This window comes from Toxotes jaculatrix, chromosome 13 (assembly GCF_017976425.1).
Source record: "Toxotes jaculatrix isolate fToxJac2 chromosome 13, fToxJac2.pri, whole genome shotgun sequence".
NCBI classification, from domain to species: Eukaryota; Metazoa; Chordata; class Actinopteri; family Toxotidae; genus Toxotes; species Toxotes jaculatrix.
In genome coordinates, this window is record NC_054406.1 from 19,679,825 (window position 1) to 19,696,798 (window position 16,974).

Sequence of the window (16,974 nt, forward strand, 5' to 3'; positions counted from 1 at the left end):
TCCTCATTGATCTGTGCAGCCCTCTAATCTCATTAACTGGCTCTTGATTTATTGAGATGGGGCCCAGAGAGCACCAAGGTTATGGAAGCAAACACCCAGCTCGCTCCCCCCGCACTGAGGGTCGCATGGAATTGAGGTCAATTGACTGTTCGGCGGGCCCACGCTCCCACAATCCCTTATAGCAGTCACTGCCTTCTCATTAATGCCTGTTTTGGGGTGGGGTGGGGGGTGTGGGAGGTGGCAGGCATGGTGGGAAGAAAGAGAGCATTAGGGGATAAATTATGGGCCGTAATGAGGTGAGGCAGGGCTGCATCCAGTCATCAGAATCTTACAAGCTACACAACAGTGCTAATAGTGCAGCGCCAACAATACAGGCATCAAACGGAGCTATTGATTACACTGCAGCACGCAGGTAAATTGACTAATAAATAAAGATACAATGCAAACACATGCCCACTGTAATTATACACCTATTGAGCCACTGTGATATGTGACACGGTGGCAATTTGCTAATTCTTGCATGTGGTTTGAATGACAGGGAGGATGATGAAGCTGCTGAAGCTGACTGTGGCCACGCTCAGTGAAGCAGCTGGTGGTTTAGTGCCTTGCTAAGTGGCACCTCAGGTTTTGAGTGAAAGGAGGAATCATACTGATCAGGGCTCGGCAATATGGCTGAAATCAGCATGATAATATAACAAAAATATGTTTTCAATATCGATGCAAAGCACAATGTATGGGACAAAGCTTAAGACTAACCGAGGCCTCCAAAGGGTGGACAAACTACACAAAGATTGTTTGCATTTATTGGTCTTCGACAGTCAGGAAGGAGAATAAACTGACTGAATAAAGACACTGGACAACACACTGAACCACTGGACAGCAACGAATGGACAGCGACACCGCAAATCCCGCGAGAACACCAACCGGCACATGTTCTTGTATCAAAACCAACATGGACCCCAACCTGCAGCTTGCACTGTTCAACACCTGAGGTGATGTCACTGGTTGCGAACGTCAGTAACAAATATCAAATGTGTTTAAAAACATCTTCATGAGAAACTGGCAGCGACTTGATCTGAAGACCTCTGAGTTTACAAGACAGCATCATTATCCACCAAGGCAGCCACCAACAGACAGAGTTGCAGCGAACGAGTACATTCATTATTTATTCATGTATCAATTCTTTTTTGATTACTGGCTATCATTTATTCCCATTTAATGAAAAATGCCCATCACAATTTCCCAAACCCCCAGTGATATCTTATTTAGTCTGACTAGCATTTCAAATGTATTCATTTTATATTGATAGAAGGAAAAATGCATTTCTTTGTGAAGAAATGTTTGTAAAGCTGTGGCCAGTGTGTGTGATGTCTTCACTACAAATCAGAAACAAATTATTATCAATTTTCTGTCAATCACAGTCTATTAGTTCCATACATACTTAATGTCATCACTCTTAATAGGTTAATACTGGATATTTGAAGGGTTAATTAAATTCTAGCAGTTTAGTATTGGTATTCTATAAAATAAATCCTATTAAAATAAGATACACACAAAAACAGAGGTAGAGATGGGTCAAGCTCCAAACACACAAGTATACCACATTTCCCATAATGCAACTGTACAGTGCCTTTCCTTAGATGCCCCATCCTTTGTAGCTGTCTCTGTCTTTCAGACATGACACTCCTACTTTCTAATGAAAGCTTTCTGCTAAAGCTTTTAATCCCATTTGAGAAAACCCCTCGTGACATCACTTTAGAAAGCTCTCCTCAGCGCTGCAGGTGGGAATATTTCCACAGGCTGAGCAGTCTCCATGAAGAACAAACTGGTCTTCGTGCATAAGAAGTGAGTCACTACACTGTCAGATGCTGCTGTGTTTATGTCAAATTTATATTTATTAAATAAAAGCAAGAACAACATTGCTAGATCAAACTGGGTTTGAACGACATATGTTTCTCTTCTTCCATGTAATAAACATGAACCTTAAATTAAAGGGAGCATTTGACAGTGTCTGAGAGACACAGTTTACCAGTTTTGGACTGTGGACAAAAAAAAAAAAAAGGTGGATATGTGTGGGTTGCTGTACTGTTTGTTTGGATCTAATTTACAAATCTGTAATTACCTACCAGGTTTCATTTCTGACAAAATGCTACGTGAATGCAACAGCTGGATATGGAGAACTGTTTATGGATTACTGCCAAAATAAGCTGATCTTAAATCCTCAAAACACGATTTGAAAACCTAAACATTTAACTGCAGTTATGTGCAGTGGTGACTGCAGGTTAATGCCGTGTTACCTGGTATTCACTGGGCCAGAAAGTGCTGACGGCGAGCTCCACCTGGTGCCACTGGCGTCCCTGGGAGCCTGAGATATTCCACACGGCACTCCCCTTGGGGCCCCCGTTGACCCGAATGTAGACCTGCAGGTCCCCTGGGCTGTGGCCGTCGCGGCTGTACAGGAAGTAGCTGAACTGGATGCAGTGGGTGTCGTTCTCGCTGAGCGGGAGCAGGAGCAGCTGAGCCCTCTGGCCCCCGAAATGCTGCGAGGAATTGACCATCATGAAGGACCCTGTAGGAGAAGGACAGGTTATAGGATGATATGACTTTTTTTTTCTCAACTATCAATTCAAATACTGCTCATTTAACAGTTCATATGTCACTGGTGAACTCTCACAGACAGCTCACTCAGAGCTGTTTGAAAGTTTCATTCCAATAAAATGGAATGACCTTGTCTACTTCTTCCAAACAGCAGCTGCTATACCTCCTGTAGGATACACCTCACAAACAGCAGCCATTTCAGCATTTTCAACTGTGACCTGAAATGTAAAAAAATAAATAAATAAATAAATAAAAATAAAAATAACAAGATCCAACTCTTTGGGCTTCACCTGTAACACCTCAGCCCAGGATAGATATGTCATGTTAGTTTTCAACCGCTGAAGAACAACTGATTTCTTTTTTTATTTTTAAATTCCCCCCCTCCAAAAAAAAAGAGGCTGAGAGGCAAAGTTGACAGGCTCAAGGTTGTTATCCAGAATATCTGTGCGATCCTCTCTGGCTATTTGTCTGTATTTGGTCTGTCTCTGCCTCTCCCCGCTTCCTGCTTTCACAGGGGCTTCCATCAGTTTTGCAGCACTGTCTCAGATCTGGTGTGTTCAAAGCCGCAGCGCTGGGTGTCAGATTGGGCTTTCATTTTTTTGGACTTCAGTTCACAGAGTATCTCTCATCACAGCAGAGATCCCCCTGGCAATGAGAGGAGCGCGGCAGCGGAGGGTGGGGAAATAAACGGGGAGGTTTGCCCACAATTAGATGCCGATTTGAAAAATAAATAGCGACACAAAAATGACAAATTGACACTCGGTATCTGAATCGCTCCCCCTGCATCTAGTAAGGGTGATGAAAAGACGATCGGACAGGAGAGGCTTGAGACAGACTTCAGCGATCAGGAATGCAAATCACCATTGCATCATGGGAGATGTTATCAAAAAGGGGATAAAAAAAACAAGTAACAGTTCTGGCATATTAGTCTTTTCTATCAGGGGATAGATAGGGGCATTATGAAGGCCGCTGCTGTACACAGATTTAAGCGTTACCTTTAACAAAAGGTTATTCATTAATTTCTCCAGGGCAGTTTTTTTATGAGCAGGTTCCCCGTTTGGTTTATCTCATGTGAGCACACAAGGACTCACATGCACGTGGGTGACACAATACACAGCGCTGCCAACGGTTTCACACTATTCCACTGACCTACAGGTGATGGTAACACGCCAAGACATATAGCAATGTGCCAGCAGAGACAGGGCAGAGGAGGACTGCAAGCAAGTAAACTTGGATCTAAACAATGCTGGATTTAAAATATTGGCTCTGCAAATATCCTATGGGGAAGGAAATGCACTCAACGCATTTGTTAGACCTCGAGGACACACACAATGTGTTTTGGTGAGAAATTGAATGTGAAAATAACTTTTGTTTGCAAGAAAATTCCACAGGGCACCTTTAAGTTTCAACACCGTGGGATCTGCAGAAGTTGCCTAATTCGTTTCACTTTCATTGACTTGTTTTCGTGTGCATTGTAATTCAGTAATGAGACAAGGGAAAAAGAGAAGTTACCTGGATGTAACTCTAGTTCTACAAGTATGGACAGAGTCCACCGTATATCTATGTAACAAAGTAAATATATATTATACACTTAATGTTGTTTTTCTTTTAATTTGTCACCTGTAGTGGTTGGAGACATGCCCTGATCCACATTTTATTTTACTGTGATTTCAGAAAAGTTTTAATCAAATGCATAATGACAGAGCAGGTCATGGAAATGTTACTGACAGACAGGTAGAATTATAGATCTCTTTCAGTTGCCAGAGACAAAGTGTGAAACCAGCTGCCCTCACCGATTTTAGAATGAGCCTTCATCAGCGTGGAACAATAAAAACTTCAACATGCTTTTAAGATGCTGTTTCACTGTAACTCACAAGAAACGACGGCTGAACGGAGATGAAGATAAACACAAGAAGACAAAAAGACTGGCAGAGAGCTGTCTGTGTTTATTACCTTGGACTGCTCAAAGAGGCCTTGGGGATCACACAGTTTCCTCCCTAATCTCCCAATCATCATCATCACACTGACTCTCTGATGCTGCCAACAGGACGGTGATCGCAAGCTAAGTGCACATATAACCTTCACATCCAGTGGCCGCCGCGGTGGCCTCCGCTCGAAGTGGCCGTGGCGGATGAGCACAGACAGCTGGTGGGTTGTGTAGTTGCCTCTGTACTGTAGTTGAGCGAGAGTGCAATCAGATCCCTGCCTCCTACATTAATCATACTGACACGGTTATTAGGCCATAATGGCAACCAAGGGAATGCTTAAACCAGAAAGATGGCTGTAATACTCGCACACTGACATGCAGGACACATATCAGCACACACACACACACATACGCACACACACATACGCACACATAATTTACAGGCCCAAAAGTAGACTCAGAGTCACATCCCGCTGACCTTCCCAGGAGTGAGAAGTGGCTTCTTCTTTCAGCTCTCCCATCATTCCTCTGCCTTTATCATCTTACTTTCTTTTTCCTCATTACTTCTTCTTCCTATGCCTCATTTTTCACCTGCAATTCTTCTATCTCCGAGTCCTCCACCAGCCGCTTTTCATCCGAATTATCTAAAATGCAAACACTCCTGAACGAGCATGAATAGCATTCATTCATACACAAAGATTCTCCATCTGTTTTCTGTTTTCATGTAAATGCAAAAACCAAGCATCAAAGAAATATATGAGCGAGTCTGTTTCATGAACAGGTGATGTGTGGACTCATTTTCATCAAGTATAAGGAACAGCCCAAGATGTAATTGGTGCTGTTATGTTAGATTTTAGAGTGTAGTGTACCGATAACAAACTAGAGACAATCTTTTTACTCATTAATGTGCTCTGACAAAAAAAGAAATCTTCCTCCGAGTGCGGCTATTTATTTAGGCAAAGGCAAATGTGAAATGAACTCAATTATCCTAAGTGCAGTTTGTGTTATCGAGCAATTTTCCATGTCTCATCCGTGATACAGTTGCATCATTTGGTATGCAAAAACAAGTCACCAGGAGTCTGGTTTAATGTGTAGCCTGGAGAGTGCCATGACTGCTGCTTGGTTCAGAATTACAGAGGGACTTTGGATTTCTTTCATCAGTCCCTCGGTTTAAGGAAATCAAAAAAAAAGGTCAAAAGCCAGGTCAGATCCACAGACAGCCTGGATAAAAAGAGATTTAAAATGTATATCACAAAGTCTCCCCGAACACTGTCCATTTCCTCCCTCGGCACGGATGAGATGTCAAACTGCCAGAAATATCCTGTGATAACAAGCAGCTGCTGTCCTTTGAGATCCGTCTCTATGCTTGGACAACGCTAACATTTTTCTCTTCCTCACCTGCTCGCGGGCGAAGCTGGGCAGGTTGTGGTGTAGTCCACTACTGGGTTGGGAGGGGGGGAGGGGGTCTGTTGCTAAATTGTCTTTTCTTCAGCTATGAGAGCTGGACCCTCTTGCTGTTGGAGGGCAAGTCTCCAGCTGTCCTTATGACAGGATTGCATTGGGAAGAGTGAGGAGGAGACAGTGAGGAAATAGCCTCAGTGACAGTAATGCTGTGTTCAGATGTCTCTAAGTAACTCATCCTGTTTGGCAAATCAAATAAAGACACTTCTTCATCAGCATCTTTGTTATTGAAGGCTCCTGGTACGGCAATGGCTCTACACCAGCTGAAACACCTCTTTGCATGATGGGAAGCATCTGGTCAGTTAGCATACAGTGGGTTTATTGGAGCTGACAGCTTCCCAGAAAAAGCTTGATGAAAGAGGTGAGACTGAATCAAAAAAAAAAAAGACATAGTCTGGAAAACCAAAACAATGAGCTTAAAGAGGCAAAAAAAAAAAAAAAAAATCTATGTAGAAATGAGGGGAACTGCAGAATCAGGTGGAAACTGTTTGTGGGTTTCAAACTGCACACCGTCATTTGATCAGTTGTTAATATAAAAGTAAGTGATTGGTGCACTTTTAAATCTTAGAGTAGCCTAAGAGCAGAGGTGAGAGATCGGCTGCTGAAGGTTAGCACACTGACACAAATTTGTCGAAACAAACCCGGCGTCTCTTTTCATTTTAGTGTGATGGAGTAAGTCAGCGTGATTGATGCAGTAATTAGAAACTTGATAAAATTCATGAAGATATTACCGGCTCTGATAACCTTACTCAACATCCCAGAGGACACACACACGCACACACATATAAAGACACATGCACAAAGACACATACTATGTACGCACACATGAGTTAAAAATACATCCAGTGCAGAAATTCTGCTTAAATCCATAAAAGCTGATAAGGCTCCATCTATTTCTCCCATGACCCTGCCAAGGGCAAGGGAACATGCATTAAGAGATTAGGGGACGGCCTCGGCTCCCAGAATTCATATCAGAATGTGGGGTGGGATCCTGAGTCATAGGTCTGCCCACTTTTATCACACTTACACTAAGAAAAAGGAGAGGAGCCAAAAGGGGAAAGGAGGGGCAGGGAGGTGCAGAACGAAAAAGAAGCAGCGATAGTGAGGGCTTTTATCTTTTATGCTTGTCTCCGTCATTTTTCGTTAGCTCCCCTCCACTGCCATCAATAACGCTTTGTATAACTCAGGCGGCCCCCATTCTACACAATGACAACACCATCTTTCCTTGGAAAAGGCCAGGCAAAACATGATGCATTTTAATCAAATTTTTATCTAATACCGTCTACCTCCCACCACCGCCGCCTCCACCTCCACTCGGCGTGGATAACAGTTAACAGTCTGGTTTCTGGTGATGTTAAACGAGATTCTGTGATTGGTGAGAGTGAGCTAGACTATTTTCCTCGACCCTCCTCCTCCGGGGCGTCTGGAGAAGGTCATCCAAGATTTTCAATTTGGACTCCGAATTTGGTCTTTCAGATCTTCATTTGCTTTCTGTCTTTTATTCTTTTTTTTTTCTGATATTGCAACCCAGAGCCACGGTGACCTCAGATGATATTGCACATAGAAGAGAAGTGAAGTGCGGCGAGCGTAGATGATTGGGAGGGCACAGATTGGTCTCGCTGTTTGCTCCTCTTTGTATCTCTGGCTGTAGTGTGTGATCTGCTCGGCTGGCGGGGAACACTGCGGCTGGGGCTTGTTTACTGGAGCCAAAAGGCAATGCAGATTTTGCCATTTACAAAGTGACACAGTGCTTACACCGTGCAAATGGGAAATCTGCAAACCAACAGCAGCTGGTCATGAATGCGATACTGACAGAGCCTAAACGCCCCGCAAACAATACGAGTCTAACTGCAGCTGACAACTCGAGCTAATGAATTCCCGAGGTGAGACTCAAGAACCCCGGCAGACAACCTGGAGACCGCTGACAACAACAGAGTCATTACTTTGTTCCTACACTGACGCTTCCAAGACTCAGCGATTAGCACCACATATTGAGTGAAATGTGCCAACTATGTCACTTTCATTGGCTACGCAAACGCTTCATCGCATGTCCTGTAGCAGTAACACCTGGGCTGCTGTTCTGTTACGCCGCAGGATTACACACACGCATATGTCTACAGGAGACAATAAGGCCACAGCCCTTATCTCACAGGCACACTTTAAGTTAAATGTTAGCACACAGAAACGCTGCAGTCTACTGGAGTGGTACCAAACATCTCTTCTGTGTTTATAGATTTAAACCTCACATAAACAAAAGAAGACATTTAACTTTCAGTAAAAGAAAAAGAAATGTTGGTCAGCATGGGTGTTGTTGTAATATTTTATGTTCCAGTGATAAAACCGTCTAGTGGCCATGGTAACTATGACGTAGCTGCTGTGTCTATGATAGTCTCAGACCATAATAGATAAAACTGGGAATGTGGTCAAGTTGTAGTTTTTCTTTAAGTAGCTCCAGCTGAAGTCTGATTACAGAAAACATGAACTTAGATGTCTGATGTCCGAGCCATTATTTCAGCTGTACACACTGTTTCACGGGTTATTCTGATGTGATCAATTCCATATAAACCATATTAAAAAACTTAATATCACCAGTATATGCTTGTAAATCAGATTAGTTTACCACTAAATACATATGGTTTCATTTCCAGTTGAGCCGCCATCGCTAATATGAACAGAGGCGGACGAGGGCAGCACTTTGCCGATGGCCGATGGCTCTAGAGATGTGTGTTTCACAGCGGTACACTAGTTATTCCATTTTTTTTAAACATCAAAATAATACAAACGGGCCCCCCACCATTTTCCAAGTACTATTTTCGAGGCAATTATTCCTGCAGCTTCAAATAAAATTTTTATGGTGAAAAAAGGACTATGATTTGCTGTAGTCAACAGTTAGTATTTTGGACTTGCCAGGTTCAACTATTGTTCCCAACACACAATAAATGCATTGTTTTAACAGGAGAATAAGATAACAGGGAAATATGATTGGCCGCCTGTGGCTCACGACCGAGAAAAGTTTAGTTGTGGCTAACTTTTCTCATTGACGAGCTTGTCGACCGCAGCACAGTCTCCCTCGAAGCAGGGGAAGCAGCTTGGTAATAAAAGATGGGCTTCTTGCTGCAGATTGCAACATGGATTCAGGCTTCCCCCAAAAATAAATCTAATCCTAAGCCTAACCTCAATCCTAAACACTGGGTCAGAGTCCAGACCGGCTGACAGAGGAATGAGTGGATGGAAGTGGACTCTGGATGCAGGGGAACCTTCTCAGTTGCACAAATCAATAGTGCATTAACAGCTGCCCAGTGACAACGTGTGGGCTGACTATCCTCCCTTATACCACTACTAGCTCTCCGCCCTTTTGCTGCATCTTGATATATACCACCCGCCCTCAGCCTCTTCATCTAACTCCTGTGATCTACTGTTTGTTTCATCTCAGCGTCCCGGAGGCCTTTTGAAGAGCTGGTACTCTCTGTGCTCTTCGTGCCAGCATTCCTCGCTCTCTCTGCCCTATTTCTTCGAGGTTTCTTTGGACATTTAGTAAACAGAGCATGTCATTTCCCAGGCCCTGTTCCTTCCCCTTGTTCCTAACAGGTACAGTAGCGGGGAGCTCTCCCCTGAGGCGCCGCCTCCTCCCCCTGAAAGCAATGATGTATAGGAATCTTTAGATATACAGGAGTTTTAGAGTGCACTCATCAGCATACATGGTGCTTGGAAAGACAACTGTTTTCTTGCTGTGCTATCGCTATCCTGAGAATAATCAAACTTCAGACTATCACAAGTTTAGACCTCTACATTTAGGCATATTTCAAACCCTGGGCAAGGAATGTGTAAGATAGTGAAAACAGTTTAAGATGACACAATCTTTCTCATGCATTTATCTCAGGGGACAAAGAGGTCGCAAAGTAAATCTGAGCTACTGGCAGATGATTAACAAGATAGGAAGAGAAAACATTTCTGGTGGAAATATGTTTTCTGATTTATTTTTATCAGATCTTTATTTGATGTTACTAGAGAGGCAAGGCAGCGACGGAACATGTCCCCGACGTTTTTAAGTTGCGGATCACTGTATCCCTGTTTCAACCATTCCTGTCCACTCTCAGACATAAGGTAAAATAAAGCAGGCAAACATAAAAGGCTCCGTGACTCAGCTCAGCTCACCGAGGGCCTTTGGTAACATGAGCGTGAGAGAGTCACTCAGACGGAGAGTGTTTCCAAACCTGCACTCTGTCTGCTTCACGTCAGTCCATTTGTTTTGGAGCTCCGACAGAGGCACTGTGGTGGGGAAGTGACTCGGGTTCACAACAACGACACACGTTAGTGTGACGGAGGAGGTATTGCTGCACATGAGGGATATTTAGGATTATAGCGGGCTGAGGAGCATTCACAAACCAGCCTCCCTCCTGCTTAGTTAGTCATTACACAGAAGACACGTGCGTGGTTTCACTGATGTCTCCACATGCTGGTTACTCGTTTTGAAATTATAGCCGGTAGTGTGCAAACCTAATTCTACCCACACGTTTCAAAAGATTTTGACTGAAATCTGGCTGATATGAAATCAACAGTAGCTTTAAAGTGTTGCGGCCTGTGGTGGGCTCTCAGATGAGAGAATGCCTTTCTGATTTATATTCATACACCTGCAGGTAGGTACAAACAACCATTAACAATGACTCAGGCTGAATGAACAACGGGACCTTGTCTCAGTCTCTCTCTTTAAAGGAGCACGGACCAATCACTTCTCCAATTATAGGGACAGTTTCTTCTTTTGTCTCCTTCACACACGGAGCAGGACTGAGAGTGTTTCTATCTAAGAGGAGACTTTTCCCTTATGTGCAGAGTTGCACATGCTCCTTACTTTTCGAATTCTACCTTAAGCCAGACACTAATCAAACAAATCATAGAGCACACTGTATTTTCACCTGCATCTGAAGCTGCTGCTGGTGATGCCATATAGTTTGTAGACACTTATAATTTACCCCTGTGAGCTCAAATGCAGGCTTGGAGAAAACCTGAAACCATCTCTGTGCCTATCTCGTGTTCAGCTGAGTATCTGGAGCGCTGTTCAGCACCACATTGCCTATCAAATTCAACGATCTTGCGGCAAGCCGCAGGCGAAGCCCTGCAGATGGTGGCAGCAGGCTTGCAAGAGAAGCGTCTTCCCCTGGTAGCCCTGCGAGCCATGTGTCCCGTTCTCTGCAGCAGCTGGAGGAGTGTGAGCTCAGCACAGAGTGCGTGAGCCGTGCATACAGCTCCATATACTCAAATAACGGATTTGTTGCTCAATATGGGAAGCACACATGCTGTGGCACCACCCCTCTCTTCTGAAATGAATCCAGTGCCCTCACTGGAGAGTTGTATTGTTTGATCAACTGACAGGTTAAAGATGTCATCTGTGATGAGTGGTGGCAAATATGCTACTAAAAAGTTGTGAGCAAGGGCTGGGAACCACTGACCATGCTAAAGTCTGAACGCAACAAAGCTGAACAATAAACTGTTGTTGGCTCAGTACTTGAATTGATTATCATACAAAAATAATCCATTGCAAATAAAGTCTTCCTCTTCATCTAAGCAGGAGTAAGCTAAACATGCTTAGAGCTGCACTAATCAATATTTCAGCAACAATAAAGTGTTATTACATTTTTTTTTCTAACCAACTTCCACCCTCTCTTTTTCTTTTTCTTTCTTTATTTGAGTTATATATTTTCTGTTTTTTAATCTGACCATGAGCTGACAACAGCTACTCCACAAACTGCTGGTCTTGAAGCCGCGGTGGTTCTCTGCGGCTGCAGGTCGATCATAATGTCCTTTTCCCTGCACAGAATAGTTGTCAAGACGGATAAAAGGTTTAAAGTAATGTAAACCCTTATGGATGAAGCTCTGTCTCTCTAACCACGAAAATGTCCATTAATGAGAAAAAAACAAAAAAAATAATAAAAACCAAAGCTAAAAGTGAAAAATGAGAGAAATGCATGATCTGGGGCTACGTGTGTCTTTTATTTATTTTCTGTTTCTACCTTGAAATGCCACAGAACTGCTTTCTTGATAACGACTAATGGATGTGACAGAGGCTGTGGTCCTTCGGGGTGAGAAAAAACACATCCTTCAGAAATGAATCTATCTTCTTCAGACAGACATAATATCACTTTCTTGATGACTCCACTTGGGTGTGTCTCCGTGCTGAAAATAGCTTGAACGGTCGCTCTGTAACAAGCTCCATCACAGTCAGGCCCCTAAAATCGCTCAGACATCAAGATATACAAAGAGATGAAGGGAAGAGGAGACTTACAATATCCTGTAAGTGCAAAGCACATGACACAATGCAACACGAGAACAAGTACTCAGGTAGAGTAACCTGAGGTAAGAGGAGGAAGACGCCAATCGATAAAACCAGGTCCTCTAGAGGAGCCATCCGGGGTCCTCTGCTTCCGTTCTGCTTGGCAAAGACAAACAAAGCCTTCCCATTCCAAACCCACCTCCTCTTGAGATAAGCCTGCTTCTTGGCTGTATTTGCCCTTCACTGATAGGGACCATGAGAAGTAGGTGGGAAGTTTGAGGCCAATAGCCTAAAATCAGATTTTCATCAGTTGGTGCAGTGCAGAGCTGCAGCATCTGTGTGGGAGAGGAGGAGAAGGAGGAGGGGGTGGGAGTATTGGATCTGGCAGGCTGGATCAAGGCCCACTGCAGGTCCCACTACCACCTACCCCGTTCCACGCACCCCCGCACACAGAGCGGCTGCGATAAGGCCCTATCTTTTACAGTCCTACTGTGTGCCAGTGGCGGATATGGAAAGGTAAAGTGCATCTGGAGGAGAGAGGCTACCATCTGGTCCAGATCACCTTCAAGCTGCACAGACCAGCACTTCTTTTCCCCCAACCTGTCCCTTCCTTAGCCCAGCCATGAAGCCCTGACCCCGGGAACACACTGTGAGCCAGGGTTCATGTGGGCAGGAAAGTGCTGAAAAGCCACATGTGGAATCTGAGACAACAGCAGCAATGATTGGGAGTTTGACAGCAGCAGTTTTTCCTCCTACAAGGTTTGAAGCCGAGCAGAGATACAAATATTTTTTGATTAAAGCTGGTGACAGCTGTGAGTCTGTGTCAAATTAAGAATTTATTCAGTTCACAAAAATTCATTAAATTCTCCTCAAGAAACTCATTCAGTGAAAAGAAAAAATCCAAAACTCAGCTCTCTGTTCTAATTACAAAATTTTATTTCATCCTGAAATAAAATTCAGAATATTCCTATATAAATATGAGTAAAGATTAATAGGACAAGATAAATTCATGGATTTATATTTTAAAAAACAGCCCTCAGTCTCCTACCAGACATCGCCCGGGGCTTCAGTCTGGCAGTAGGGGGCACACTAATGCTGGCCTGTAACAATCACTGAGGCTCTTCAAATAACAAGCCAAGGCACATGGCACCCTGCTGGATTAAAGAAAAAAAAAGAAAGCAGGGTGTTTTAAATTTTAAATGTGTCATTGGAAGGAAAACCGTTAACTGACAGGGGCTTTTCAAATCCCTTTTGGGACTAAAGCAATGGACTAACGGCTTAACGTACCACACACAACGCCGTGACTGTGAGTTATTCAAAATCACCCACGCTTCAACCTAATTGGCCGCGAGGAGACACAAAACCAGCCAATAGCCTGGCTGCGGGATTCAAACAGGCCAAACAAAAAGCAGCCATTACTTGGAGTTCATTTGCTTTCACAGATGCACACACACACACGCGCACATACACACTCACACACACACACACACACACACACACACACACACACACACACACACACACACACACACACACACACACACACACACACACAGTGTTGCTCATTCAAAAGTCATTGCTCTGCCAGACACAATTGAAAGGCATTTGTAATCCCCAGGATCTTAATTCATATCCTGCGTGGCTGCAGTTTTAATAGTGCAGCTTCCAGCAAATAAAGCCTTGGAAATTGAAATCAATAGTAATAAATCAGCATAATAAGCATCTCGGCTGAAGTTGGAGGGGAAACGCACGCTGTTCTCAAATCTATCATTTGACATTTATGAGCAGAACTCTTAATCCTTGGATCTGCTAATGGTGGGAGCAGAGCTGTCCAACTGACTGCAAATCATGGTGGGAGAGTAGACAAATGTCCATAAAGGGACTGCAAAAGCTGACCCTGCACCCGCAGCAGCCTCAGGTCTGTAATTACGAGCAAACCAAGATGAAAAAAATCCTGATGAAAGCCCACAGGGAAATATCCACACAAAGTTGCAGCAATTACATTCATTATTATTTTTTTTTTCCCCTGCAAAAGAAGAGACCAAAGCGCGCTCGGTGCAAGGTCACGCTCTCTATTGTGAAATTTGCTTCACAGCGAATGACCAAGTGCAGACAAAAGGGACCTCTCGGTAACAATGCATGATCAGCCACACACAAAAAAAACAAAAAAAAAAAGGCAGGGGAGGCATCCCAAGACGGCCTTCTCATCAGTTTTATTACAGAGAGCTGGGGCTTGATTTAGGGCGACAGAGGTAGAACAACAAATAAAAGAGAGAGACACGAGTTTTCAGCCATGCAGGCAGGGTAATTCCTTGTCTCTTCTCCTTTACTGGCTTTGTGTGCAGTGCACTACAGATGAACTTAACGCCAACAGCCCCCTAGCGTGGTCCCAAAATGCCAGGAGAACAATAGCAGTGGTAGTGGCAGTGGCTGTTATAGTTGTGACAAGGCAGCAAGTGGCTGGAATTGAGAGGGGAAGGAGGGGGAATACGTCTGTGTGTGCGTGTGTGCACGTGCGCGCATGTGTGCGTGGAGGGATTCAAACGAGTCCGGCTTTGTTTGCCGGCTGTTGCCCTCCTCCCGAGAGGTGAGGGGGTGGGGTGGGGGGGTGACAAGGAGGGTGGCAGGGAGACAAAGGGTCCCAACAGACTGCAAACGAGGTAGCCAGCGACACACTAAATCCTCAACACACATTTGATGACCCATACACACACACACACAAGCATTTTACACAGTCACATGACAACGACAAAGCAGAGTGTGAGGAAAAGGAGGGGAGCAAACTGGAACTGGGTCAAAAATCCAATTAATCCATGACAGGAGAGAGGGGTTTGGAAGACCCTCAGAGAGACAGTGCAGGAAAACCACGAGAGATGGGAAACAATACACCGCTGCCCTTTGACCTGTTTGTGTGTGTGAGAGAGTGGTGTGTGTGTGTGTGGTTGTGTGGCGAGTGCATTCATTTTGGATCAAGGTCGGGCCGTGTTTGTTATGCAGAGCTGAGAGTTACAGAAGTACTGTAACTAATGTACTTGGACGTCTCGAATTTTTCCATATACCCGTTTGAAGTTCTCTGACAGGATTATCAACTCTCCCAAATTATACATAAAAAGCAGCACTGACTTCCTTTGTTTTATTTTACTGATTGATTGAGGAACAAGGGGCAAATCAAACGGTTGGGGAGTATTTTTTTTTTTTTACCTAAGGCACACTTTCTAATGTCGTTTCCTAATCCTTCCACAGCTTTGCATAATTTGGGGAGCGGCGGGTGGGTGGGGGCTGTTTGCGGCCTCTCACCACCGAGGGAAAGTGGGGAAAGTGCAAGTCTGGGTCCCTCCTGTGAATCTGGAGATGTTAATGTGGGGCGAACGGGCTGCAGCAGTGGGGCGACAGCAGGGATGTCAGCAGGGCTGTGGAGCAGTCACTACGGGGTGATAGGTGTCAGCTGGGAAGATAAATAATGTAATGCCTATGGGATGTAATAGCAGCCGTACGATTCGAGCCAGTGACACTCCTGGGGAACGCTCCATTGTAATGGAAGACAAATTCACAGCTGTCAGCCACTGCTTCCAGTGTCAGCAGCCCACCAGAGATGGAGATGAAGGAGGGGGGGAGAGGAGAACACTAAAGCAACGCATCCACATTCGACAGACTGTTGTGTTGAATCGGTTTGGCCTTTAAAGGGTAAATCTACACTGATTCAGAGGAAAGAAAAAAAACTTCTGCTCCACAGATCTCTTATCGCATTCAGCATTCAAGCATGCTGTATTTCTGCTCACTGCCCACTCAGTGATATCACAACACGTGTTGCCCATCAGTTGTCAAAGTCAAAAATAACTGCAGCTTCTTGGGACTTCAGTATGGATTTACCCTTAAAACCTATGACCGGTCCAATCTGAAACATGATTTCTTTGGTGACCCCTTAGTGGTATTATTTTGTCAGCTGTCACAAAGAAACTTGTCACCTGCCACTCCCTAATGGCAATCAGTCTATCAATCAACTTGCAGTCTTGTACCTCTTACTGACTGATGCTCAAACATTCATTGTTAAGCCACGAGACGCTTTGGTTACGACTAAACCGAGAGGAGCAGCTGTTTGTCTTGTGACTGGAACTTCTTGGATTTAGTACGTGACATGTCTAAGTGACATTTCTGCTAAGAGGCTACAATGATACTAACAGACCTCCTGGAGCAGTGGTGAACCTGGTCTTTCTACACACACAGTGCTCAATATTCTGTTTATTTTGACGGTTTCATGACTGCAGGAAGTATAAAACCCAGGCAGGTGCTGTGTGATTTTCGATCATTCAGATCAGCTGTATAATGTAGCTGTAACTCATCTTGCCTTGGCTGGGATCAGAACAGCAGCAAAGTCAGACTATTGCTAAGGAGAAGACTACCCAGCACTTCAAGAAGAGTGGCTCGAAGGCCTGACTGACCTCGTGCCTGCCTTCTTCCTTAGAGTGTCTTGGATTGGGAAATTAGCTGTTAGGTTTTCTTCTGTGAAACTAAGACACTGATTTTTTTTTGTTTGGAAGGTTCAACACATCATATTACCCACAACATTCAGCTAGTGTGACAGTTCCAACATCTTTTTTTCTTCCACAGTAAGATGTTTGCCAATAACCAGATAATTAGGCCTTCATATCACTGGAGAAAGACTGAAAGTCTGGACACAGTGTGACCAAATGTTTCTAATATAGATCTATTAATGCATGAC

The 16,974-nt window shown here is 44.1% G+C and overlaps 1 protein-coding gene across 1 annotated transcript in view; it reads right to left on the reverse strand.

Moving 5' to 3' along the window:
- ptprua (protein tyrosine phosphatase receptor type Ua) overlaps positions 1–16,974 on the reverse strand; it is a 172,320-nt gene that overhangs the window by 87,635 nt on the left and 67,711 nt on the right. The window contains exon 3 of the mRNA XM_041052949.1: positions 2,298–2,569. Within this exon, the coding sequence (XP_040908883.1) occupies positions 2,298–2,569 (272 nt within the window). The remainder of the gene's footprint in view (positions 1–2,297; positions 2,570–16,974) is intronic.